Below are 27,774 nucleotides of genomic sequence, written 5' to 3' on the forward strand. Positions count from 1 at the left end.
ACCTTATTATGGAGGTACTTTACTACATCTGGAATATACCCTTGACATCTTTTATACCTAAATTTATACCACTGAAAGGATTCATTATAATCCAATTTATTGAAATGTAAAAAAATAAAAACACATGCATTGTAAAACATCATTTTTCAAGCTGTGTTTTGCAATTAGAAGACTATTTCAGAACACTGTAGCAAAAATGGCTGAAACATTTCTCTGATGTCATGTCTGTTTCTTTTAGTCACCATTCACAGCATTGTACTAGCAGCAGGAAATAGAAGATACTATCTTAATAAACCGTAGTGGTTGTTGAATGTGTCCATTATGGTGGGGGGTGGGAGGGATGGGGTGGCTGGGTGATAGAGATTGGGGAAGGTGTGTGCTATGGTGAGCGCTGTGAATTGGGTAAGACTGTTGAATCACAGATCTGTACCTCTGAAGCAAATAACACATTATATATTTTTAAAAAAAAGATAGTAGGAAGGGAGAAATGAAAGGGGGGAAATCGGAGGGGGAGACGAACCATGAGAGACTATGGACCCTGAGAAGCAAACTGAGGGTTCTAGAGGGGAAGGGGGTGGGGGGATGGGTTAGCCTGGTGATGGGTATTAAAGAGGCACGTACTGAATGGAGCACTGGGTGTTATACGCAAACAATGAATCATGGAACACAATATCAAAAACTAATGATGTAATGTATGGTGATTAACATAACATAATAAAAACAAAAATAAAATATAAATAAATAAATAATGTGTCCATTATAAACAAAAGCAATCCCACACCGGCCCCACAAAAATTTCTTATTTTTACTCAAAACTTTTAAAAACTGTAATTGAATTGCTGTTGAGGGCAATGGACATGATGATTTTCAACAATGGACATGATGATCTGGCATGTAAATAAGGAGATTTTCATGTGTAAGTACTATTTCATAAGCCCCTTCACTGTTCCTTATAACTTTTAGTTTAGTATTGGTAATTAAAGGCAACCAATAAAATAATTTTCATCCTAACACATCATTCTACCATCATAATGTATACATAGAGCAGGTAAACTCTAATATCTCTTTACCTCAGGTTCGTTACCACAAAGGGTGCCCAGAAATATATGGAAGAATTTAGGCAATTAGAACAATTCAGAAACAATTTATTAAGCACCCATTATTCACTATGCTGGGAACCTTGGGAATAGTGCCTCCTCATAATATGATGACTGACATATAATAAATACCCCCCAAATATTGATGAATTAAAGAATAAATATAAGACATGACTTCTGTCCTTTAGGAACTAATACTTCAGTGGGAAGAGACAAAAACACAGATATCTGAAGAATAGGACAGAGTTCTTTAATGGAGGGGCAAACCACTAGGGAAGTAATAAATAATTACTATAGCAGCTTAGAAGTAATATTTCGGCAGATAGTAAATCCGAAATGCTTCTTGAGTTAGGCGAGAGGTGAACAAAGTACTGAAAGTACAGAACCTCACAGAGGAGAATTGAATTGAGGAAGGACATCCCAGAGGGAAGCAAATCACTTCAATAAAAAATGAAGACAATTCAGGGAAAGGAAATACTTTGGTGGAAGGGGTTGTGGAGATATGACTAATATGTAAGGGGGTTTTCAATGAGAAGTTAAAATTTTTCTGTGTGGTAGGAAGCTCTCAAGATTCTTCAGAAGGAATGGCACAGTCAGATCTATTTTAGAGGATTATTTCAGAGGCACTGTTCAGAACAACTTGAAGAAGGTAGAGGCTGAAGGTTTGGGAGGTTGTATAGTAAAGTATGCACAAGATGGTGAGGACATGAGCCAAGGCACTGGTAGGTGAGTGGAGGAGCTCAATTTGAAAGACATCTTGCTTGTCCAAATAGATTTTGAAGATTGGTTGTTGGTGAGGATTGAGGGAAAGGGAGCAAATTTCATGTCAGAACAACTAGGGATATAGCTATTTTATAAAAGAGATATTTCCAGAATGTGTAATATTAGCAAGATGATATTGGAGGGTTCTGGTATAAATTTTGAAGAGAAGTACTTTCCAAATAATTATATTGCTTAACATACTCCGGAAAAGAATAAGACAAAGAAGTAAGTGTGAAAAGGTTGAGAGCAAAAGGTAAGTTGAAAGCCAGATACCACAAGAGGTTACAAAAGTGGCAAGAGATCAGGGAAAAGTGGCATTAAAATGTGAATAATGTCACACAGATGGGAGTCAGGAAGCACAGGAAAGTGGTGAGCAGGTTAGAATGAATGAATGTGAGAAAGCATAGAATACATGAGTTGCCCCCTTACTGTAGAGAATCCGAAGAGTAAAACAGTGCAAGAAAGATGGGCCCCATGAAGAAATGATCTAACTGGGCAACCGGTTCAGGAGGATGGGGAGCCTAGACACTGAGCACGAAGATAATAAATAGCATGTACCCTTTTAGTGAATGAATGGTCAACTTGTTAACTCTGTACTAAAATACCATGTCAATAGAAACTTGGTGAATAGATAGGAGGTAGTACTCTTTGCTATTTCCAAGAAATTAAAGTGATTTCTTTATTTTAAAAAATGACTTCTTTATTAATAAAATTGTGGTTTATCTTATTTACCATGCTCCATCAGCCTTGCTATCATTAGTCTGTTGCTTGCACTTTGGAACCCACTAAGGTCTGTCCGTTCCATGTCTCGCCTTCCCAGGAGGCTGCAGTGGCAGGCATTGGGCGTTCGCAGGCACACTTTAGCTAAGACAAAAGGCATCTTCTCATGAGGAAACTTGAAGGGCCCTGACCTGGAAAGTGAGGCCCCATAGAGCCCACTAATTCTAGACCGAATCTAAGATTTAAATAATATAAGGGCTCCATTTAAAACAACAACAGTGACAGTTGGCAAACATTTAGGCTCTGTGGATTTAGTGGCTTAGGAAGCTTTCTATCTAGTGATTAATTCCTGCCAAGATCATTTTCATAAGCAATTGGATGAGACCTAAAGAGTCACCTCTGCTTCTGTCATATTAAAAAAAGGGGAAGCTAAATACATCCTCTGGTCTTCAAATGTGATAACACTTACCAGAATAATCGCGGGGACAAATACAAGTGTATCTTCCTATCTCATTGAGGCATGTAGCTTCATTCTTACAGGGATCTGAGACACACTCATCCACTTCCAGGTCACAGTGCCTGCCTTGATATCCTGGGACACAGAAGCAGGAATAGCCATTGATTCCATCCTGGCACATGGCCCCATTGTGGCAAGGGCTCGAAGCACACTCATCGAGATCCTTTTCACAGAACCTTCCAGCATATCCATCAGGGCAGATGCAGACAGCATGAACAGGGTCCTGATGGCAAATACCTCCATGTTGGCAGGCGTTTGTGCCACAGAAAACAGTAGCGGTTTCACAGGTTGTCCCACTAAAACCAGGAGGACATTTGCAGAGAAAGCTCCTTCCTCCAGGGGTGTTCACACAAGTGGCATTTCCTTGACAGGGATTGGAGAAGCATGGATCTCTCATGTTCTCACAGTCTTTGTCCAAATTAATGGCCACGTCTGAACAATGGCAGTTGTTGTCTTTTGAATAATCATTGCATGTAGAATTGTTTTGGCAAGAATTTGAGAGGCACGTGGTGTCATTTTTATTGCAAAAGGAACCTACAAGGAAATAAAAAATATCAAGATGAAGTTTACAAATAAATGGCTAAGGATAAAATTAAAGATCTTTTTGCTCCTGTGCCATCTCAAACTCATTAATGAAATACAGTTGGCTGCATTCTTTTGATGAACTTTATCAAATGATGTCTAATGATGAGGCTTTTCTTTAATGATTTGTCAAATCTTTTCATGTAGTTGCTAATAAGGAACAAAAATAGCTAGTTTGAGATTCTTCGCTTCTCCACTTCCCTTTCTCAGGGCCAAGTGCCACTGAGCAATGGGGTGAATTGAAGCAACTGTTAAATTGTCCTATACACATACACTTTTGAAATTCACGTTCTCTCATGGAGGATTTTGGAGTATACTGGGAAATGAGATAACAAAATTGTCTCTGAATATAGTCTAACTGAAACTAATATTTAAGTGAATGTTACAACTTGGTTTATGACTGCTGTATCACAATTATCATTTATGTTCTTTAAAAAAAAGCATAGAAAATGAAAATATTAAAATAAAATACCAACTATTTGTTGAAGCTCTACTCTTTGTACCAAGCTTACCAGGTATTTCACATATATTATTGCTAATCCTCACAGCAACACAGTGTTATTATGTACATCTTATAGATGACAAATTAAATCCCTCTGCAAGGGAATAGATGTAGTAAAGTTTATGGAATTTGTTTTTCTAAAAGCATCTCTGTTCTAGGGATACATTTTTGAAATTCTAATTGGAATAACAACCAACAGAAAAACAATAATTCTTTAATTTTTTGCCAAATTCTTTAGATATTTGTATGTATGGAAGTTTTCCCCAAATATATATACATTATGACTGCCGCATTGTTATTTTCTTAGTCACATATATGGAGAAGCTTTATGATTTGTCAACTCAATTGTATTATCCCACAAAACACTGTCTTGCATGTGGATTCATCTACTATATCATTCTCTTATTTTTATTTCCTTTCTCACAATATCGCTCACAAACATAGTAGCCAGCAACAGTAGAGGCTTGTAATAAAAAAAAAAAAAAAGGTACAAAATGGAGAGTTTGCTCTTAGGACATGAGACATAAATCAACTATTGTCAGAAGAAAATAGTGTGTAAACTTTGAGAAATATGTAATGATAAATCTTTTCCTTCTCTTCCTGTAAAAAAGAGAGGTGGTTCTCATAACTTGGTGTGGCCACCAACAGGGTGATGGAAAGATACTAAATAAATGACTAATTGGTGCCTCATACAAGAGTGAGAAGATTTTCATAATTATCTTCTATGGAGTCTTCCTGGCAGCCAACAATTTTCCTCTAGTGCCTACACATAGAAAGTTAACATATGCTTCTATATTATCAGGAGGGTTGATCAGAGACCAAACATTTTCTGCTCCCTATGAGAAAATTCAACTAACCATCCTTATACTTTAGCTTTTTTTTTTTCTCCTCAGATGCTGGCTTTCCCATCACATCTTCAGATGTGATGTCCTCATGTCACTTCCTGAGCGCTTTCTTTTCTAAGTTTTATTTGCCATCTTATATATGCTGTTATTTCTTTCTGTATATGTTTGTTTGTTTTCTGTTTTCTTCATTAGAATGTTATCTCCACGGAGGAAAAGAGACCTTGTGTTTCCATATGTCCTGCGTCTGCAACATCACCTGTCCCATTGCAGGTGCTCAATACATACTTATCATCGGAAGGAAGAGGGGAAATGTCACAACAGAAACATGGAAGCGTGCTGTGCGATCACAGGGGCCAGGAAAAGTGTTACCAGGAAGAGTCTCAATGAAGACAAGGCACTTGAGATGTGTTTTTCAGTGAATGCAAGTGAAGGAAGGATAGTATTTGCAAAAGACAGAACTAAAGCATGAGAGTATTGGCATTCTCTGTCAAAAATAAGAAAAGCATGAGGGGTGTGGGGCAGCAAATGGGGAGGAATAGGAAGAAATATTTAATAAGTTCAAACTTTTTGGCAGCATTTAAATTCTTTTGTCCAAACTGAGAAAATTCAATTAAATACTGCAGTTGCCCTCTTCACCAGTAAGGGTATTTATGAATTTAGGTTTTCCATTTATTTTTGTTTTGTTAGTGATCATGGTGATGGTTTTTTTCCTTCCTTTAATAATCAAGCATTATCATTTAAGCTATGAAATGAAGCATTTGTGTGGAAAGACAGCAAAGGAAATTAGCATTTATACCCAAGGCCCCTCCAATGCAACTTTTAAAATGGATTTCTTATAATGTTTGTGTATAGCATTTTACCAGATGGAAAGCTAAGTTTTATAAGGACTAAGTCATTTGCATAGTGTCAAAGAGAGGTAGGATTTGAACCTCCGGTTTGTCCATTTCTTTTTACTGCATTCTTTTAGAAGTTAAGATACTTATTGGGTAGAGTTTCTTACGTAAACATGATGATATTCACATTAAATGTTTAATTCTCTTCCTTTCCAAAATTCTGGGAAAGACATAAAGGATAGCAAGTAAGCATATTGAAAAATGCTCAACATCATTTACCATTAGGGAAACAGAAATTAGAAACAATATCTAGAATGGCCACTAGAATGGCCAAATGACAAAAATTGGCAATACCAGGTATTGACAGGAAGTGGAGAAATGGAAGTCTCCTTCATGCCCTCTCTCTCTCTAACTAATCATTCTTGCCTATATGCTACCAGTTGTATTAGTGTTTTCAAATATTGGCCTTTGACTTTGTATAGTTTACCTATAATACCTTTGTTTTCTATCCTAGATTTCTGTTTTTGCCTTTTTATTTTCTTAATTCTTCTTGCTTTGGGTTTAATTGCTATTTATTCTTTCAAGTATTCCTAATTTATTAATTTAGGACTAAAAATTTCTGTGTAAAACAAGCACAGCTTTACTGCATTTCTTATAAGTTTATTTTCGATATCATTCAAATAAAAATATTTTCTAATTTTCATGGTGATTTCTTCTTTGACCTATGGAAAAAATCTATAAAAATCAATTACATCAAATTGTTAACTGTGTTATTCGGAACTTCTATAGCATTGGGGTTTTTTTCTACTATTTCTCTTCATTGAGATTGATGCATTGAAATCTCCTATAGTGAATATGAAGTTCCTATTTCTTCTTTTAGTTCTGACGATTTTCACTTCTATATTCTGAAGCTATGTTCTTATGTTCATAGAAATTTAAAATGGTTATATCGTCCTGCTGGTTTGACCCTCGTATATTCATACAATATCCTTTTTATCTATAATGCATCATACCTTAAAAGACTACTTTTCCTGTTGTTGTACTGCTGTATCAGTCACATATCAGTCATATATCTCCTACATGGCTGGTGGGAATGCAAAATGGTGCACCCACCCTGGAAAACAGTTTCCAAGTGTCTTATTAATTTAAACATACACTTATTCAGCAATTCCACACCTGGATATTTCCCCCAAGAAAACAAAAACAAGGTCCACACAAAAACTTGCTTTCGAAATTCATAGTGGCTTTATTCATAATGCCAACACTGGAAAAAAATCCAAATATTCATCAGCTGGGAAATAAATTTTAATATATCACGCACTGGGCTACTACTCAGGAATAAAATGGGCAAATTACTGACCCAGTGAACAACATGGAGGGATGTTTAAAGTATTATGTTAAGTAAGAGAAACCAGACACAAAGACTGTCGCTGTATGATTCAATTTTATGACATTCTAGAGAAGGCAAAGTTATAATGATGGAAAGCAGCTCAGTGGTCACCAGGAAATGGAGGTGGGTGAAGGGAACTAACTGTAAAGGGGCATGAAGGAGTTTTTATGGAAACATTCTGTGTCATGATTGTGGTAATAGTTATTGACCATAGGCGTTTGCCAATGAAATTGGGTTAATGTTATTGTATGTAAATTATACCTCAATAAATCAGACCAAACAAACAAAAAAAAGCCCTAGAAAAAAAGGATAAAAAGGGATGAAATTACCATATTCACAAGAGCCAGAAGAGAGGTTGAGGGGACAGCAATAAATACCCATAAACATACACTCATACATAAAGGGAAGCTAGGCTGCAGGTGGGTGAGTTGTAATAGACTTAGCTTACCAGAATAAGCAAAACCCCAGCTGAGAGAAACCTAGAAGCAAGACAGTTTATGCAGTAGAACCCTCAAAAGTTTCAGGAATTAGAGGCTCCATGTACTCAAGTGGTGCTGAAAATGGAGAGGTTTTTTGGAAAACTTACCAAAAGCACAGTTTGATTCTCATATCCCATTTTTTAGCCCAGGAAACTACGTGATGGCCCTTCTCGCATGACGGGGATTCAAAGGCACAAGCACAACTAGTGGGAGTGGCCGGGTCTGATTTGATAATGGGGATGAAGTGAATGTCTACATAAAGAATTGTGAGACACTCCCAACCTCATTTTCAATTCAGTTCTAAAAATGCCAGCGGCCAGGGGCGCCTGGGTCGCCCAGTCGTTGGGCGTCTGCCTTCGGCTCAGGTCATGATCCCAGGGTCCTGGGATCAAGCCCCACATCGTGCTCTCCCACTCCCCCTGCTTGTGTTCCCTCTCTCGCTGTGTCTCTCTCTGTCAAATAAATAAAAACATAAATAAAAATAAAAATGCCAGCAGCCAGATTTACTCCCCAAGCAGGAAATAATTTCTTCTCTTAACCAGCCCGAGAGAAAATATTTACAGATGCTGATATTGGGTGTCACCCATTGAAATGAGCCAGCCCAATCACTGCAGAATAAATCCTAGTAAGCTAGAAAGCTCTGTAACATGAAATAGAAGTGCTTTCAAATAGCTCTTTTAAACAAACACAGGCATAAGGGTATATATGAACTATATATATATATATGCATTACTGTCATTTAATTATACTTTAAATTATATTACAATTATACTCTAAAGAATAATGATAAATAAACATCCTTGTACCCATTAATAAGCTTAAGAAACAATAGTACCTCTTTATTAAATATGAACAGATTGTATCAGATTACCACATGGAGGAAAACCTCTAAGATAAAACACTAAGACCAAATGCACACACAAAAAAATTTTTAAGTACCTTGGAAGAGACAAAGACAATTTAAGGACTGGAAAACAATTTATGAAAACTTGAGCATTAGTAATTTCAGAGTTAAGAAAGGATAGTGCAGCAATGAAATAAGTATAGGTGTTTATCAAAATAAACTTCTAGAGAACAAAAGAGGCTTTAAAATTAAAAATACAGTGGTAGATGTCTTTCTCTGCTTGACGATAATTGTCTTTCTCTGCTTGACTTATTTGTCAAGCAGAGAAAGACAATTATCATATGGTTTCACTCATATGTGGAACATAAGGAATAGAGCAGAGGCCCACAGGGGAAGGGAGGGAAAACTGGATGGGAAGAAATCAGAGAGGGAGACAAACCATGAGAGACTCTGGACTCCAGGAACCAAACTGAGGGCTACAGAAGGGAGTGGGGTGGGGGATGGGGTAACCGGGTGACGGGTATTAAGGAGGGCGCGTGTGGTGAGGAGCACTGGGTGTTATACGCAACTAATGAATCGCTGAACACTACAACAAAAACTAATGATGTACTATATGCTGGCTAGTTGAACATAATTTAAAAAAAACTACATCCACACACACACAAAAAGAAAATGAAAAACAGTGTTTATTTCTAACAGTGTTAGAAATAAAAAATCCAGGTAAGTGATTGAAAGATGATGTTGAGGAAAATCTACCAGACACTAGAAAAAAATACTAAGAGATTGAAATGAGAGGTAGAAACAATAGGGGAACTAGAGGATCAGTCAAGGAGGCGTTTCAAAATAGAGAAATGGGGTGGGGGTGAAGGAGGCTAGGAGAGGAGGGAGAAGGAACTTAAAATAATGACAGAAATATAAAAATTGTTCCTATAATTAAAAACAAACAAGTTTACAGATTTAAAGCTTCTACTAAGTTCCCTACACAAAGAATTAAAAAATAGATCCACAGCAAAGCACATCATTTCCCTGAAGCCGGACAGGGAACCACTCATTTACAAAGCATCAGAAATCAGAGTAACATTTGGTTTCTCCACAGAAATATTGAAAGCTAGGAGATATTAGAAAAATGCCTTAAAAATCCTGAAAGAAAATAATTCCTAAATTAGAATTCCATGCCCAGCTAAACTATCAATCAGATGTTGGCAGGGGAAGGCAAATATTTGCAAAAATTCAGAAATTTAAATTTTCAGCTTTCATGCTCACTTTTCAGGAAGATTCTAAAAGATAAGCTCTATGAAAGTGAGAGTGTAACCAAGAAAATGAGAGACATGAAATCTAGCGTACAAGGGATCTAATAAAGGAAAGAAGAGAAACATTTTACCAGAATCACTTGCTGGACTACAGACATGCTATCAGCATAGAGATTCACTAGTGCTGAAGGCAAAAAAAGAAGGTGGAGCTCAGAGAAGAAAAATGCAGAGTACCATATAGAGAGGTAAAGGAAAACGAAATAGAACAAGGTTTTTTAAACTCTTACTAGTATTAATTCTAGGGAAAAGGCTGTGCAAAAAGGGAAATGAATCGTAATATACTATGTGGTTGCATTGTTCTTTATAAATAACAATAATGATAATTATGATTTAACTAAAGCAGTAGAGTTGCATGTGTGCTGGGGGCTGTCGGTGTGTGTGGTTGAGAACTGCAGGAAAATTAAATCTACTTTTACTGTAGCAGGATTCCAATAGATTATGCTAGTATCTAAAACAAGGGAGGGGAGCCTGGGTGGCTCAGTCGGTTAAGCTTCTGACTCTTGATTTGGGTTCAGGTTATGAACTCAGGGTTGTGAAATCGAGCCCTGCCTCCGGCTGTACCCTGGGTATGGAGCCTGCTTAAGAGTCTCTCCCTCTCCCTCTGCCCACCCCCACCCATGCTCTAAATAAATAAATAGATAGATAAATCAATTAAATAAAACGAGGGGGAAAACTCAGCTTATTATTTACAAGTTTACAAACAAAAACCATAAGAAATGACTGAGAGTTTTAAATAGTTGCTTCCGGGGAAGTGCACAGTAGGAGTAAGAAGGAGGAATGGGGATGGTAAAAAGTGGACTATTGTTTCCTTTATAACCCTTAGAGACTTTCAACTATTACTGAACACATTTGATAAAAATATTTTTAAAACAAAACAGGTAAATTTATAATCTGGTCACACACACTGCTCCCCTTCACTTTGTTTACACATACACTTTGATTTATGTTTTCAGTACTGGTTCTGGACAAGATCATCTATGAAGCACATTCTTTTACTGGATCTCCTCCGGGGTGAATGGTGACAGTGGCACCATTTGCACGTTTACTTCCACCCAGGAAGTAGTCCATGGGCAAGATGCTAACTGGGCCTCTTAGAAATGCAGCCCATGGACCTAGGCATTATTAACTGACACTTCAGCTGACTATAGTAAATGAGCAAAGACAACTCTGCCTCTCAAAAAGAAAATTATACTTTTCAAACATATAAATGAATTGCAGTTTATCGCTGTGTTAAAAATAACCAGGGGCACTTGAGTGGCTCAGTTGGTTAGGTGTCGGACTCTTGATTTAGGCTCAGGTCATGATCTTGGGGACCTGGGATTGGCCTCATGGGGCTCCCCACGAGGCCAGAGTCTGCTTGAGATTCTCTCTCCATCTTCCTCTGCCCCTCCCCTGGCTTGTGCTTGTTCGCTAGCTCTCTCAAATAAATAAATAAATAAATCTTTAATAAAAAATAACTAAACAGCCACTAAGGAAATAAAAGCAAGTTATGCACAGACCAATAATGTCTTGACGTAAGGATTGTAATTATTCCAGTTTTGTGCACCTAATTGAAAAAATCTGTCATCTATGTTATTATATTGTACCTAGTATGTTGGGCAAACAGTCAACAGTAAAATAATTTTCATAGTAATAGTACCTTTAGAACAAAACTTACATGAACACACACACAAAACCTTATGGGACTAATTAAAACTATAATTGGAGGAATTTAATTCCAAGGGAAGTGACCATTGAGAATTTTGTTCCCAGCTTGCATTTGAGACTTAGATCCAGAGCAAGAAACTTTCCTGGATGTGAAGTGTAATTGATATTTTCAGACCAATTTATAGTCTGCCAAACTGTTTCCTTGCAGTAAAGTTTGCCACCTACTGGATATTATAAAAAGTTCTAGAATTGTGGGTTTCAGACTTTTTCTTTTCTTTCTGTAAGTACAGCAGTTCTCCTTCAAGGAAAATATCATGAATAATCCCAGTATACAAAATCAGAATGTGGACCAGCTCAGGTTGAAGAAGGGAAGGAGACCCTGCAGCCCAGTCAAGTGGCCTCCTGCTCTTTAAGGATATACCGCCAAGGAGCCCTAGGGGCTGAGAATAGCAATTTAAAAAATCTCTGTTCAGGAGAAAACACAATATTTTCTATGGCTTTTATAATGCTTATTGTATTTGCTTTTTTGGTATTGTTTGGGCATATATATGTACATACGTGTATATATGCACTATGTAATTATATGTATATATTCATATATACATATAAATATTTTTCAGAGAAGTAAAAAACTAACTTGACCAGTTTCAAAGAAGATAAATGCCCAAGCATTAAACATATTTATTGTGTGTGTGTGTGTGTGTGTGTATTTTCTAAAAATTCAGTGTACTTAGAAAACAGCCATATTGGCAATCTAGCTCAGTTATAGGGTGGAATATATTTATTCAGAGCAAAGAAACACTACAAGATGATCTCAGGGAAGAGCCTTTTAGTTTCCCAGAGATTATTATAAATAATATTTGTTCCTTTGTCCTTGATGGTTTTCATGCACTTACCTATGAAACAAGTGGGTAATTCTCTGATTTAAAAATCATCAGTCAAGAATCTGAAATTTTTGTCAAGTGTTTTGTTGTTGTTGTTGTTATCACTATTTTTGGTAACTTTTGTATTTGCCAACCATGGGAGATTTGCCCCAGTGGGAAAGAGGACAGTGTAGTGGTGAGGAGCTTGTCCCCGCAGTAACCGGCCTAGCTCTGCCACTCACACCCTGTTTCCTCAGCTGCAAAAAAGGGAAAGGATAGTAAAACCTACTTCTTAGGGTTTTTGTGAGGATGACGTCACTAGATTTAAATGGTCGGAGGACATATCGTAAGTGCTAGATAAATGTTAGTTCTTATTGTTTTAAGATGTTTAGAGATAGTTCTGCTTTCTTAATAGAAAATTTACTAGATTAGTGCAAAATATAGCAATAACAATAATAACTCCCCCCCCAAAAAAAGAGTACAATCCACTAACACATTTTCACTGCAGGAAATTTATTTTGGAAAACAAACAAGCCCAAGTATATCCTTATCTAGGGAACCTGTTGATGAGCTAATTCAACATGCCAAAGACATTTTTCCCATAAAGTATCCAGACTTGCTTAGGATCAAATGAAGATAAACATCATAAAAAAGATCTGTTCTCCAGGGTTTGGTTTTCACAAGAAAATATTTAACACCTGACTCTGTATTTTGAGTACCACGTAAAATTTTGGGTAAAAGAAATATTGCACAAAGTGAAAATTGTGAAAGGCTTTCACTGTTTAGAAGATCTGCTCTATATTTGTGCCCTCCCCAGTGCCTGTTTATTTGCAACAAATGCTCAGTGAATATTTCTGGGGTATTAATTGTCAAAGCCACAATCCTTACCTTAAAGATTTCCCCTGCTGTATAAACTTTGCATATGCATATGTACACACACACACACACACACACACACACATACACACACGAGTAACAATTGACCCTTGGGTTGGTTTTTTTTTTTCATTTTTTTAATTTAAATACCTTCTTATCACAACTAGCCTTAGTCTTTCCTTAGGATTTACTAACATAATTATCCCCATATGACTCTCTAACCACCTCTGTCTCTTTTTTATTGATACTAACCTTAAAAGTCAGATCTATCCTCTGTCAGCAGAAGTGTTGGAAGGAACAGTTGTTAATGCTCATATCAAATTAAAATGGCAATTTTTAATATGCCTCATATGAGTTAGAGTAAACACTCGCCAATGTACTCCCAACAGTACAAATAAAGCTGTTTGCTCTCATTGCTCTGGGCACATATTTTATTATGTTTTTCCCTCAAACTATTGAGAGATAGGTAGGGACTTGGGGAAGCAAGTGACTGGAATGGGGGAAAGGATATGTTAGCTGTTGTATGGAGTGATGTTTTACACATGCAAAGGCACAGGTTTTTTTCTATTTTAATTCTATTTTTAATATACATTCAATCTAATTTCATTTAAATAAAAATGGGAAAGGGAAGAGAGGAATTGTGAACATAAAATTTGATATTTGCAGCAGCATCTATTGAATGGTTTCTGATGTTCTTCCATATAAAAGATCTTCTCCTATAGATGAATTAATAAGTAAACATTTGCTGATGAGTTGCTTTTATTTTATTTTATTTTCACTTTTGATTTGCTTTTATTAAAACAACAAACTCATGTCTTCACATAGGTTTTTGTTTATATCCTTGATATTCTTAGAATACAGTTCTCTATATTTTATTAAACTACCTTTCGAAAGCCACAATTGATTTCTATACACTGACACACCATTGACTTAATAGAAAGGACTTAACTGAGGTGTCAAAGAAAAAATTATTCTTTATTCAAGATTTACTGTCTCCTCAATTCCATTCAGAAATTTGACAGATTGGATATCCCTTGACATTTTGGTGAACCACCGAACACTTTCAATCATAGTTTGGATTTGAAACAGCAAATATTTGGTGTGTGTCAGGTTTTAAATCACATCCATAATGAGTTGCTAAAATAGAAGGGATAAATAATACTATTGGAGATAGAATAGAAATTTCCAGATCTAAGAATTTCAATTTATAAGGGGAAAGTAGCTTGTTGAATTTTCTTTAGCCAGGCTTTCTGCAGAGAACAAAATTTCATCCCAGGGTTGGGGCCAGGTAGCAGGAGAAGTGAGTGCAGGAGACACACATCTTTATTCAGGACGTAGCCAAAATGGCTTACATGTGGTATGTAGTCAATAGAAATTTGTGATAGAATTTCTGTTGTCAATAGAATAATGAATGAGTGAGCAAAAAAACCTGAATTCTCATTTAAGCCTTGCTGTAAAGTTCTTACTTCCACCTCTTTTGATAAAATCAAGCAAATCATTGGGTAAATCACTGACTTTGATGTATGGTGTGATAGGATCCACATGAAACAGTTAAAATAAGTAGATGAGCTCTATAAGTCCATTCCTTTCTTTTGCTTTCCTATGGCCTCTGAAAAATGAGGCAATCATTATCATATAGTGGTCTTCAATACTAACCTAAGGCCAATTTCATGTAATGTCAAGAGTATAATTTTATGGTCACACAGATAGAGGTTTAAATTTTAGTTCTGCTATTTGCCATATCTGTGGTTTTTGCAAAACCAGTGTCACTGAGCCTCAGTTTCCTCATTTGGGAAGGAGATGCATAGTGCTTAAGAGCATGGACTTTGGAGCTGGGGTTTAAATCTTGGCTCTGCCACTTCCTAACTGTATGGGTTTTATTAAGATACTTAACATTTCTGGGCCTCAGTTTCCATTTCTGTAAAAATGATACCTACCCCATAGGTTTATTGTGGAGATTAAATGAGTTAATGTACATAAAATGCCTAATAATGCTTGGCACAGAGTGAATATTAGGAGCCATTATTATTATTCTTATTATCATGAGGGGTAAAAAAAAATACCATACATAAAGTTCCCTGTAAAAGTATGGAATAAAGTAATTATTTAATCAGTATTATTTCCTTTCAGTGCAGGGTCCAAAGCTTGGGACCCTTCTATTTTCTAGCAAAGTAGCATGCACACACTTGATGCTTTGTAAATGCATGTTTAATAAAGGAATAAATCCAAGGAAAGTGAGACTCTACAATATTGTAAAGAGAGTGTTTAGTTTTGTAGTTCCAGGATGTACAATACTATTGTCAGCACACATTCGCTGATAATCTTGTTTCCTAATCTAGGCAGGAGCCCAATATTGCCAAATATATATGTACCACAGTTAACTCACATGCAAACTCTGAAACTTCCTGCTCCAGTTGAGAAGACTGTGGCCAAATTTCATTGGTGTCACCTGTATTCAACATCCTTCTTCTATTATCTCTTCTATAGAGTCCATGGACTCATTGAGAAACTTTTCCATGAAGATATTTTAAATCTGCTGTACCAGACCACCATTTTGCTAGGTGCTTTTACATAAAACTTTCAATCATCAACATTATCACTGATGAAATCAGGGGACTGCTTCTCTAAAGATTTTTGCTTTCAAAGCTTTCTCATGAGAATCAAACCTTGTGGGTCCTCATCTACATAGCCCACACAGCTAAGCACAGGGTCAAGATTGGATTTGGTGTCTGTCCTCAGGACTAGAGTGATGAACCAAATGCACACTGCAACCACACACACTTAGAGAAGATGCCCTGCCCTTTGTCATCCTTACAACATAACTAAATAATGCAAATTGTGAAGGTCATTTTTACTAAATGTCAATCATTGAAAATGTTAATAAGGGTCTAATTTTGTTCCTTTGACATTAAATTCATTTAAAGCTAATCAGGCCTAGACTCTCTGACCTTATTATAACCCATGTATACTTTAATAATGACAGACTTTTCAATGACCTCTTTTACTTATGGAATAGACTTACCTTTTACTAGCTCCTTTGCCTCTAGCAAATTGAAGATCTCACTGCAGAGCTAAAAATGTTCTAAATAAAAAGAAAAAAGTTTTTTCCCACTCTTATGCAGCCATCACTTTTTTAAGTGATCAATGATTAACAAATACAATTTCAACATTAATTCTAAAACCATTGGGTAGAATAATTTTTTAGAAAGATTTTATTTATTTGTCAGAGAGAGAATGAGAGAGAGCACAAAAAAGCAGGGGGAGGGGCAGGCAGGGGGAGAAGCAGACTCCCCACTGAGCAGGGAGCCCGATGCCAGACTCATCCCAGGACCCTGGGATCATGACCTCAGCTGAAGGCAGATGCTTAACCGACTGAGCCACCCAGGTGCCCCCATTGTGCAGAGTAATTTAGCCACATAGCATTTTCATTCTAAAAAGAATAGTCTTAAAGTCTTAAAGCTATTTCTTAAAAGAAATAGCTTTAAGACTAGATGTCATCATGTGGACATAGAGTAAGGATGCTATCAGTTATTGTCTGAAATGAAGGAGCCTAAGATCCTATCAGCTAAAGCCAGAACTTTAAAAAAAATTAAATATTGGGGCGCCTGGGTGGCTCTCCAGTCATTAGGTGTCTGCCTTCAGCTCAGGTCATGATCCCATCGAGCCCCACATCGGGCTCCCTGCTCAGCTGGAAGCCTGCTTCTCCCTCTCCCACTCCCCCTGAAAGTTCTAATATTTTCCATTAGATTTGTACCGGAATGTTAAGTAAGTATATTATAGACAGTTAAGGTTAAAGAAAAAAATATACAAAATTGGTAAAATAACTGAAAACTGCCCTTCAAACTTTAGCCCATTGCACCAGGTACCAAAATAGTATAGACAATAAGAGAATGAAACAAAATTGAATAATTTTTAAATTTTATTACTGATATTATACAAATGTCTCCAATCTACTGGTTCCTGGGGATAAGTGCATAACCCTTAGTGTCTCATTTAATGCCTATAGAAAACTTACAGGGTTGGAGGTATTATATCCATTTTATAAGAACTGAGGTTCAGGACTGTTAAATAACTTCCCCTGGGTTATGCAGTTAATATGTGGTAGATTAGGGGGCCAAGAAGACCTCAAAACATCTATTTGAAAAAAAAATCAAAACAAAAAGAAGATAATAGAATCATGAAAAAGAAACACCTTACAAGTATCTAGATCAGCACTTCCCAACTTTATCATTCATATGAACCACTGAGGATCTCATGAAATTGCCAATTCTGATTCAGCAGGTCTGTGGTGGGCCTGGGATTAGGTATTTCCAATAAGCTCCCAGAGGATGCTGTTGCTGATGCTGCTGGTTCATAGACTACATTTTGAATAGCAAGTGTTTAACAGAAATGTAATGTGTACGTAATGTTATGTATTAACACATACAATGTTAAGTCTTCTAGTAAAATGTGTAATTAAAAATTAAATTAAAAAGCCAAGATAAACAGGTAAAATTAACTCAAATAATATATTTTTAACCAAATATAACTAAAACAGTATCATTTCATTGTGTAATCAGTGTTAAAAATTAATGAGACAATTACTTTTTTCATACAAGTCTTTGAAATCCTGTGTGTCTTTTACACTTATAGCATATCGCAATTCCAACTATTCACATTTCAAGTGCTCAGAGCCACACACAACTAATGGCTACTATATTGGACAATGTAGCTCTGAACAGTTTTTTCATATTTTTATACATATTTTGCACATATTTCCCTGTACAAAAATAATGTGTGGTTACAACTATGAGTAAGACACTAGTCCTTGAGGATTTAAATTATCTACTTTTATGACATGATTATAGTAATAACCACAAATAAAGACATTTCAAAGTACTTTTTAAGGGTTTATTAATTATGATGTATATCCAAATTGTGCATATACTTAGAAGAAATTTTTTCATGAATCTTTTCCATATCTTTGCCTTCTTGTTGATCTCTTGGCCTGAGCAGCTTATCATGGTTAAGACACAACTTTACACTTATCTATGTATTTCCTTAATTGTTCTCCGTTTCATGTATGGACACTTGTCTTTACAATTAGCAAATGAACTCTTTAAGTTCAGGAACTGTAATACATGCTTCTTTAGTATGTCTGCATATATGCTTTGTGTACTGGGTCTCAATCCCACCTAGAATACCAGCTCCTGAGTGGTGCAATAAATACGTACTGATTGTTTGCTGATTAATTGGTTTTACCCCAAGGAAATTTATTCTGCTCACTTTATGGCTCACTACACTTGAACAGGGAGAGAATGATTTGTTTCTGCCAGGTCACTCTACGTTGTGGACTCGATTTGGGGAAAACCCAGGTTACTGTGGTTACTGGATAACTTGGAAGACATTGTGAATATATTTCATTTGCTTTTTATTCAGCTAAAAGCTCCATGGTCCTGAGCGCTGCAAGTACAATGCCATTGTGCCTTTGGTCTGGATAAGATTTTGAAGAGTTTATGAGTGGCTCTCTGCCCAGTGTGTTCTGGAACATGCTGTTCTGAGCAGGGCCTTGATGTATACAGATGTGCCTCAGCTCATCTGCACAGCCCCATGACACACATAGAGAATGGGTCTCGATCGCCCAGGGACCTATTTGGCAAACTCTATCCCAGAAGGCTATGGCAAGTGCATATGTAATGAATTCTGAGGCTTCATTACTGAGCACAGAACACCAGGGAAATGAGAATACCGCAGCATTGTTTGAAAACTCAGAGGGAGATGCATGGTTGCTGACATCTTTCTGAGAGTTGAAATAGAATATGTCATATTTGGAACTGGCAGCTTCACTAAACAGAAAATAGTAAATATAAGTATAAGGATAGCTCTGTTGAGAAAATGCATGGAAGTGAAACTTGATGTGAAGACATAAAGTATTGTCCCTTAGGTGAAATCACCCTTGCTCAAATATACCAATAATCATTTCTTTTAGGAAGGTATGGATATGCCTTTGCACTTAAAATATTTGGGGGTTAAGTGGTGAAAGAGGGAAGATGAATCCAAGCAAATAATTCATTAATTTCAAACCGGTGAATTTTAAAAGTCAATTTATGTTTTGTTTACAAACACAAAGTATCTTTACTTTGGTTGAGTAAGCAAGCTCCATTTGTTAGGGCAGAAAGATAACCACCTGTCAGGGAACCTAACAGGTGTAGTAATAGTGTGGACAAGGTTTCACTAAAGCAAGAGCCTTCAGGTAATCCATGAGAGAATTAATATATGTTATAATGAGGAATGTTTACTGCTTTCCACATTGTAGGGTAATACAATGAAAGAAATAGCTTTAAGACTAGATGTCATCATGTAGACATAGAGTAAGGATGCTATCAGTTATTTTCTGAAATGAAGGAGCCTAAGATCCTATCAGCTAAAGCCAGAACTTTAAAAAAAATTAAATATTGGGGCGCCTGGGTGGCTCTCCAGTCATTAGGTGTCTGCCTTCAGCTCAGGTCATGATCCCATCGAGCCCCACATCGGGCTCCCTGCTCAGCTGGAAGCCTGCTTCTCCCTCTCCCACTCCCCCTGCTTGTGTTCCCTCTCTCGCTGTGTCTCTCTCTGTCAAATAAATAAATAAAATCTTTAAAAAAATAAATAAAATTAAATGTTTAATCTTTACAAAATGAAAACAATATTTTTAAGGCTTCCATCAAATAAGCCAACTAATATTTATCCTTCAAGAGGATGCTAATCTTATGGAATAAAAAAAGATTAAGAGACCCTTAAAGAATCTATTTACCTCAGGACTATTTCTAAAGCACCCTATCATGTTGTTATAGAAACCACTTGAGGCTGAAAATCTCCCATCATGATTATTGCTATAGTAACCACCAGAAGACAAGAAGCTAGTTTTTCATTCATTTGCTATCATCTCCCCTCCCCAAATAGTTTTGCTTTTAGATGTTCTCTGTTGCTGGAAGTGAAGCAGAAAAAAAAGAGTAAATAAATTTAGTGGGGAAGAGAGAGAGAGAGAGAGAGAGGGAGGGAATGAGGGAGGGAGAGAGAAAGAAAGATAGAGAAAGAGGGAGGAAGGGAAAGAGAGAGGGAGGGAGGAAGAGAGGGAGGGAGAGAGAAATGAGGGCAACACTACAAGCAATAAAGAGATCCAATTTATTTCATTTATACTTTATAGAGAAAAGAAATTATTAATTAGACAACCAAATCAGCTTTTAGAGATCATTTATTTATTTCAGAGAGAGAGAGAACACAAGCTGTGGGAGGGGCAGAGGAAGAGGGAGAGGCAGAGAATCCCAAGCAGCCTCTGTGCTGAGCACAGAGCCTGATGCAGGGCTCAATCCCATGACCCATGAGATCATGACTTGAGCCAAAATCATGAGTCGGATGCTTAACCTACTGAGCCACCTAGGTGCCCCCAAATCAGATTTTAAATTGGAAATCAAATTTCTTTATTTCCATCTTTTCGGACTCAAAGTAATGAAAATTAGATGTAAAATATTGCTGTTCTCATATTTTAAAGCCATCATTGAACATTTCAGAGAATTTCCCAATTGAATATATGCCTTTGCCTAGTGTTGTCTGTCCTAGTTTAAATCAAATTAAATACATAATATAAATGTATTGTAACAGTTTCTTATATTATTAGGTTCTGATATGGTATATAATATTTAAAAAGTGATATTTTGATAATCATAATTTAATTTGCTTCTTTCTCCATAAGCATGAAATGAATTTTAAAATTCCAGTGTGACACCAAATTTTGGCACTGTTTTGTGAAAAACTGCTCTAAATAAATAAAACCAAACTGAAAGATTTCTTTACTTTCTTGCCTCAGACTTCATCTTACCATATTGAATTGCCTTGTCTGTTAATAAGTACGAAATCTTAGTTGGATTTTATGGGTTTTTTAAAATTCTAGCAGACACATACATAAAACTGACTTTGAAATAGTTTGCAGTCAGAGTTTTTTGGAACAAAACCCCTGTGCTGAGAAAGTGACAAAATGATGATGGCGATAATGTTTAAAACCTCTGTCACCCCAGTTAATGTCTTAGAAATTAGGATTCCATCTTAGATCAAAACGTGAAGCAATGATGTATTCAGTAGGAAAAGATTATTGCCAAATCAAAGGCTAATATTCAAGTACAGGAAGTTAAGATAAATATTGTGCACTATTCAACTCAGTGTACTGCTATGAACCTCAGTTCACCTCTAAGATTATTCTTTTAGAATGTCTAGTACAAGGAACAATTGCTATCATTTTCTAACATGTTATTTGAAAAGTAATAATTTCAAGCATTCAAAGGAGTGTTGGCCATTTTCAGTATATCAGAGTATGCCCAAAACAAACACAAAAATGCATCTAATTATTTCTCGGATAAGAGCAATATACTTTGTACAAACCTAACCAACCTAACTCATTGCACTTGAAGGTGATTTTTAATTAAATACATTCTTTAGAAAAGTCTAAGCAAATATATGGGAGTTGATTCAACTATGTTACTGATTCATCTGGTTGTCTTTGGGTATTTATATTCATGAATTATAATTCAACTCTTAGTCTATACGAATGGAAAAATAAATGTTGTTTATGATACTTTCCTTCACACTTGTGAATTTTTGTAACCCTCGGCACCTTTTGCTTCCATTCTGTGTATTTTAGCTTTGTTCAGGCATAGCTTTGGAGCTGAAAGAAGGAAATTCTCTAAAACTCTGTCTGGCTGAATTGTGTTGAAATGGTATTTATAGTCAACTCCAGGCTTTTTCCAAAGTAGTTATAATATGATAATCAACAGTGTGTATGTGTCAAATAGTAGGTAGCACACAGACACACAGGAAATATTTAATACCACTTTGTGTGTGATCAAAGGCCACTTTGGCCATTTCAATAGAGTCAGGTACCAAATGCTTTTCTGCGATTACTCAAACTGACTTAAGAGAGCATACTCACTGTGATCATAGTGCATGTATCTTTCTCTTTAAAAGATTTTATTTATTTATTAGAGAGAGAGAACAAGTAGGGGGAAAGGACAGAGGGAGAAGGAAAAGCAGAGTCCCTGGTGAGTGGGGAGCCCAATGCAGTGCTCAATCCCAGGCCCCTGAGATCATGACCTGAGCCGAAGACAGACTCTTAACCGATGGAGCCACCCAGGTGCCCCAGTGCATATATCTTTCTTATCTAGTCTTGAATTGCATTCTTCTTACACCTGAACACATCATTAAACCAATTTGGTTTGTTGTTGTTGTTTATTTAGCTGCTCCTGAGTGTCTAATAATTTTAAGGGACAAGTGCCTTTCACCAACGTCCACTTCTGCCCAAGACAGGTTAGCATAGGACCTATCCTCTTTCTGTAAACAACTAAAAAAAGGGAGAAATATATGAGCTAACTATTTTCAGGCATTGAGCACATTTTAAAACTATAATTTTTGTTAGAAATGAAATAAAGACACCTATGGTCTCCTGGGATTTATATTTAGAATGACTTTAATGTTGTGATAGAAGTATAATCAGAGAAGTAGCAATGTTTCCGAGCTACAGAGGATGAGATCAGAGTCATAGGCTGCAGAAGCAATTTAATTTGTAGGTCAGAGCACCAAAGAACAAAAGGATGAGCCAAAAGATCCATTATTCATCACAGTTTTTAGAAATCTTACCAGAGATCATCTGCTGAGAGACTGAGACAAATTAAAACACCAAAAATTGGACAGTTGGGGTTCTAACCCAGCCAGAGTAGAGACACTTCACTGAACATCTCAAGCATTGAGAAGCCAGAAAGCCCTTGCTTTAGGAGTAAGGACCACACCATAGGGGAAGGAAGATGTCATAGGAGAAGGAAGATGTTCAAAACCAAAATAGAGCCACAAAGAATAAATGCAAGATTTAAAGGAAAAACCTTTTTAAACTGCCTGCCAGACAAAAATCCAAATCCTTCAGAGGAAATTCACATAAATTGAGAAGCCCTATACTTATCATTTGAATATCCAGCATCTGATAAAAAAATTAGTAGACATGTGAAAAGCAGAAAAATGTGACCGATAATCATGAAAAAATATCATTAGAAATAGATACTGAGATGACTCAGATGTTGAAATTAGGAGACAATAACTTAATATTTTCTAGGACTTAAAGAAAAGAATGAACATGAGTAAACAAATAAGAAATCTCAAAAGAGAAATGAAAACTATGAAGAAGGCCAAATGGAATTTCTAAACTAAAAAGTATATTATCTGAAATGATGAATACTCTTGATGGTCTTAACAGCATATTGGGGCCAGAGAAGGAAGGATCCATGAATCTGAACACAATTAACAGAAGTTACACAATCTGGAAAATAGACAAAATATTTTTTAAAATGAACAGAGTTGCAGTGAACCATCGGATAATTCCAACAGGCTCTCATATGTGTAGTTGAAGTTCCAGAAGAACAGGAAAAAAGAACAGGGAAAAAAATATTTGAATTAATAATGACCAAAATTTCCCCAAATTTGGTAGGAAACAACTTAGAGATCTAAGAATTTTAGCAAATCCTAATCAAAGTTAATATAAGGAAAATTATACCTAAGCACATTATAATAAAACTACTTACAAAAAATATAAATTAAAAAATCTTACAAGATCCTTAAGAATTGAGGGAGAAGAACCACATTGCATGCAGATGAATGGATTGGTGACTAATTTCTCATGAGAAGTATATGGAGGTCAGCAGACGATTGAATGGAATCTTTGAAGTTGGAAAGAACTGTCAAGCTAGAGTTCTCTACCAGTGAAAACATCCTTTAAAAATGAGGATGAAATAAAAACATTTTCAGATAAGCAAAAGCTGAAAGAATTCATCAGTCGGCAGCATATTTCATTCCTCAGGCTGAAGGGAAATGACATCAGAAGAAAACTTGCATCAGGTGCCTGGGTGGCCCAGTCGGTTATCTGCCTTCAGTTGAGGTCATGATTGCGGGGTCCTGGGATCAAGTCGTGCATCACATTGGGCTCCTTGCTCAGCGGGGAGTGTGTTCTCCCTCTGCCCCTTCCCCCAGCTCATGTGCTCCCTTGCTCTTGCTCTCTCTCTCTCTCTCTCTCTCAAAAATAAATAAATAAAATATTTTTTAAAAAGGAGGAAAACTTACATCTACAGGAAGGAATGAAGAGCACTGGAAATTAGAATATATTTCGGTAAATACAAAAGGCGTCATATGCTTTGCTCTTGATTTTATTGAAAGAAAACTTACTGTTTAAAACAAAATTAATCATTGTGTTGTGGGGTATACACATATATAAATGTAAAATGCGTGTCATAAATAACACAAAGGACAGAGAAGATAAATAGAATTTTACTGTTGTTATCACATTTTATGTGGAACAATATTAAATCTAAGTTGAGAGTGATAAGTTAATGATACATGCTGTTATTATAAGAGCAGCAATTCTCAAAGTGTGGTACATGGACCTCTGGGGTCTGGAAACCTTTTTTGGGAATTTGTGAAGTAAAAGTTATTTTTGTAATATAAATAACACGTTAATTTCCTTTTGCCCTGCATTATTTGTACTGAAAGTTTACAACCAGACAAAACTAATCAGAACAATGATCACCTTTGGATGTAGGGACTGACTGGAAGGTAGTATGTGGGGTATTTTTGGAGTGATAGAAACATCTATTATCTTTATTGTGGTGTTGTTTATCTAAAGGTATGTAGTTGTAAAGATTCATCAAATTATACACTTAAGGGACGACTGGGTGGCTCAGTCGGTTAAGCGGCTGCCTTCGGCCCAGGTCATGATCCCAAGGTCCTGGGATCAAGCCCCACATCGGCTCCTTGCTCAGCAGGGAACCTGCTTCTCCCTCTCTCTCCCTCTGCTTGTGCTCTCTCTGTCAAATAAATAAAATCTTTAAAAAAAATTATACACTTAAAATTTGTGTATTTCACTGTAAGTAAATTTTACCTTGTTAAAAGAATAAGAAGATTTTAATACATCTAAATATTGACCAAGGAATACATAAGTAATTTTTTAAATGCTATTAATTTACTCTATTTCTGTTTGACACTCCATATTAAGTTGAAATACAACATTTTCTTCTCTAAATGATTTCATGTTTTCAGTTTAAGCCAGAGTTGACAAATAGCTTCTGGAGTCTATAAAAGAGTGGTATCAGTATTAGTGGGCATTTTATTAAAACTGCGTAGCGTTTTAGAGTCAAATTAGATCTCTATTTCAGGAGACTTTTCATGCCATATGATTCTTTTACTTTTTATACAAACATTTTTATAGTATTTAAGATAAAAGTGAAGATAAAATTTAGTGGTGTTTTTGATATATTTCATATATATAAAAATAATAATATACTTATAGAATATGTAAACATGATGCTTAAAAAAAATTGTGTCCCTATGCCCAATTTAAGAAATAAGAATTTTGGGCTAAGATGGTGACATAGGAAGCTCCTGGACACCCCTCCTCCCATGGACTTACCAAGTGTATGACTCTACAGGGGGCAATTCCCTTAATTCCATTAATTGATATACTGAAGAGAATGAAAAATACAAGAATACTCTTAAATGTTGCTATATGTAATTTTTGAAGAAGTGTGGTATAAAAGCACTTTCATTTCTTATATTTGAATGGATAATGACCCTTATTTTGTAGCTGTACTGTTTTTCCTACCCAAATAGTGTGTTCTGAATGACAAAGTTTGCATACTTTGGTTTCTGTGGTGGGTTTTTGTGTGTGTGTGTTTTATTGAATAGCAACTAATAAACAATATCCTTACATCCTAAAGTTTATTCTTATAGTTTTGTATTTTTTTCAGAGAAATTAAATTATTTTTTATCTTGCCAAATCTGGAGCAATGTGCCTAAATATATTGATTATGGGAAATCTAGGATATGATAATTTAACTGTAATTTACAGAAAAGAACAGCAGACAGTATGAGAAAATCTTTAGGTTTTACTCAAACTTGCATTGAACACCACTACATAAATAATTTTAAACTTACTTTTTTTTAAATTTCAGTGGGAAAGAAACTTTACTATCTGACAGAGTTAACAACAAAATATCTTTAAAGCTTCTAGTCATTAAAGCAACTTCATCTAAAATAACCCCAGGTATTTAAAATTCTGCTCATTGTCTAAATAAGTGTACTTATTTTTACACAATATTGCAGTCTATTACTGAAACTGGCATGAAAGATTAAAGGTGCTTTGGTAATCCAGTTAGTGTTAACAGGGATTGACAGCTTACTTACAACTAACTGTACATCCTAGATAATACAACTAAGGCTCCTTACTTTAGGAGAACCAAAAACTACTTTAAGGATATTTGTTTCATAATTGTTTTGAAGGAGGAAAGACGTATTTGTTCCTTATCTGAAATTAGCCAAGGCAGTACACTGGATATCATATGAGTTATTTCAGAGATGTTTGCTAAATTGAACAGCCAATAATCAAACTGGATTGCATAGGAAGGATGTAGTATAGGGAGTTAAGAGAGATCTGCATTTGAACCCTTATCTCTGCACATGGTCCAGACATGTGACCGCTGAGCCTTCTCATTTGCAGATGGGAAAACTAAAAGTTTAAGTTACTTAATTAAGTAGCTTGCCCAAGGTCTTATTGCCAGCAGCCAATTCATAATTTCCAAAATTAGTTACATTTTGGAAACTTGCAGGCAAAAGTATCTTGACCAGTATTCTGATAGTATTTTCCTTTTATGAATTCAGGGTTTTTGTCTTCCTTAGGAAAATCATTTTCTTTCCAAGATTATAAAAAATATTCTCTAATATTTTATTCAGATATTTCATGGTTTTTACTATTATTGCAACTACTTTAGAAGTCTGAAATTATGTCAAAATTTTAAAATTAAAATGAAAGAATATTTTATATTTCAAGTTTGGATATTTAATTCATCTGAAATTTATTTCTGTGCCAGATGTAGGGTAGGTGTTGTAGATAAGATTATTATTTAGCAAAATATTCACTTTTCTCCTCCCTCCATGGGTAGAATATATATCCCTACTCTATAGATGACATGTTTGGCTATGTTACTTGCTTTGGCCAAGGGAATATTAACAGACATAATGCAAATAGAAGCACATAATGTTTCCTACCACCTCCAGTCACCCTAAACATTTATATTATTATTTTTTGTTAAAAGTCACTATATAATTATCAAAATTATGCAAATATTCTCAGGTGAACCACAGTAAATATATATATAACTTCTTTTTCATTCACTGGGTTTTCTGTATATCTATTAATTCACTGATCTAGAGGTTTTTTGGTAGAATTCTAAAGCACTTCTCAATATGTAGTAAAAACACATTTTAAAAATTTATGAATCCATTTTCCTCTTAGACTGTCTACTCAACAAACTAATTATATAACTGTTACCCTGGGGCTTCCTTTCACCACTATCTTGGGAATTCCCTTTCCCTGTTGCCTGCGGTCTCATCAGCAGCAAAAACAGCAGTTTGCAGATGGCAGGGGTCTGACAACTTCCAGACGGGAGACAACCCCCAGTCTCCAA

General features: G+C 35.9%; 1 protein-coding gene across 4 annotated transcripts in view; it reads right to left on the minus strand.

Annotated features, from left to right (window-relative positions):
- The window catches only part of CRB1 (crumbs cell polarity complex component 1), a 211,892-nt gene that overhangs the window by 138,761 nt on the left and 45,357 nt on the right, over positions 1 to 27,774 (minus strand). For 2 of the 4 annotated variants that reach the window (XM_028120379.1, XM_028120380.1), the window contains exon 1: positions 3,049 to 3,622. In XM_028120379.1, coding sequence (XP_027976180.1) covers positions 3,049 to 3,493 — 445 coding nt within the window. In that variant the 5' untranslated portion in view covers positions 3,494 to 3,622. Of the gene's footprint in view, positions 1 to 3,048; positions 3,631 to 4,809; positions 4,835 to 27,774 lie in introns of those variants that run through there. The other 2 variants (XM_028120378.2, XM_088016844.1) reach the window with 2 other exon arrangements.

This window comes from Eumetopias jubatus, unplaced genomic scaffold (genome assembly GCF_037043125.1).
Source record: "Eumetopias jubatus isolate StellerSeaLion01/CBP00866 unplaced genomic scaffold, mEumJub1_p1.0 scaffold_12, whole genome shotgun sequence".
Lineage (NCBI taxonomy): Eukaryota > Metazoa > Chordata > Mammalia > Carnivora > Otariidae > Eumetopias > Eumetopias jubatus.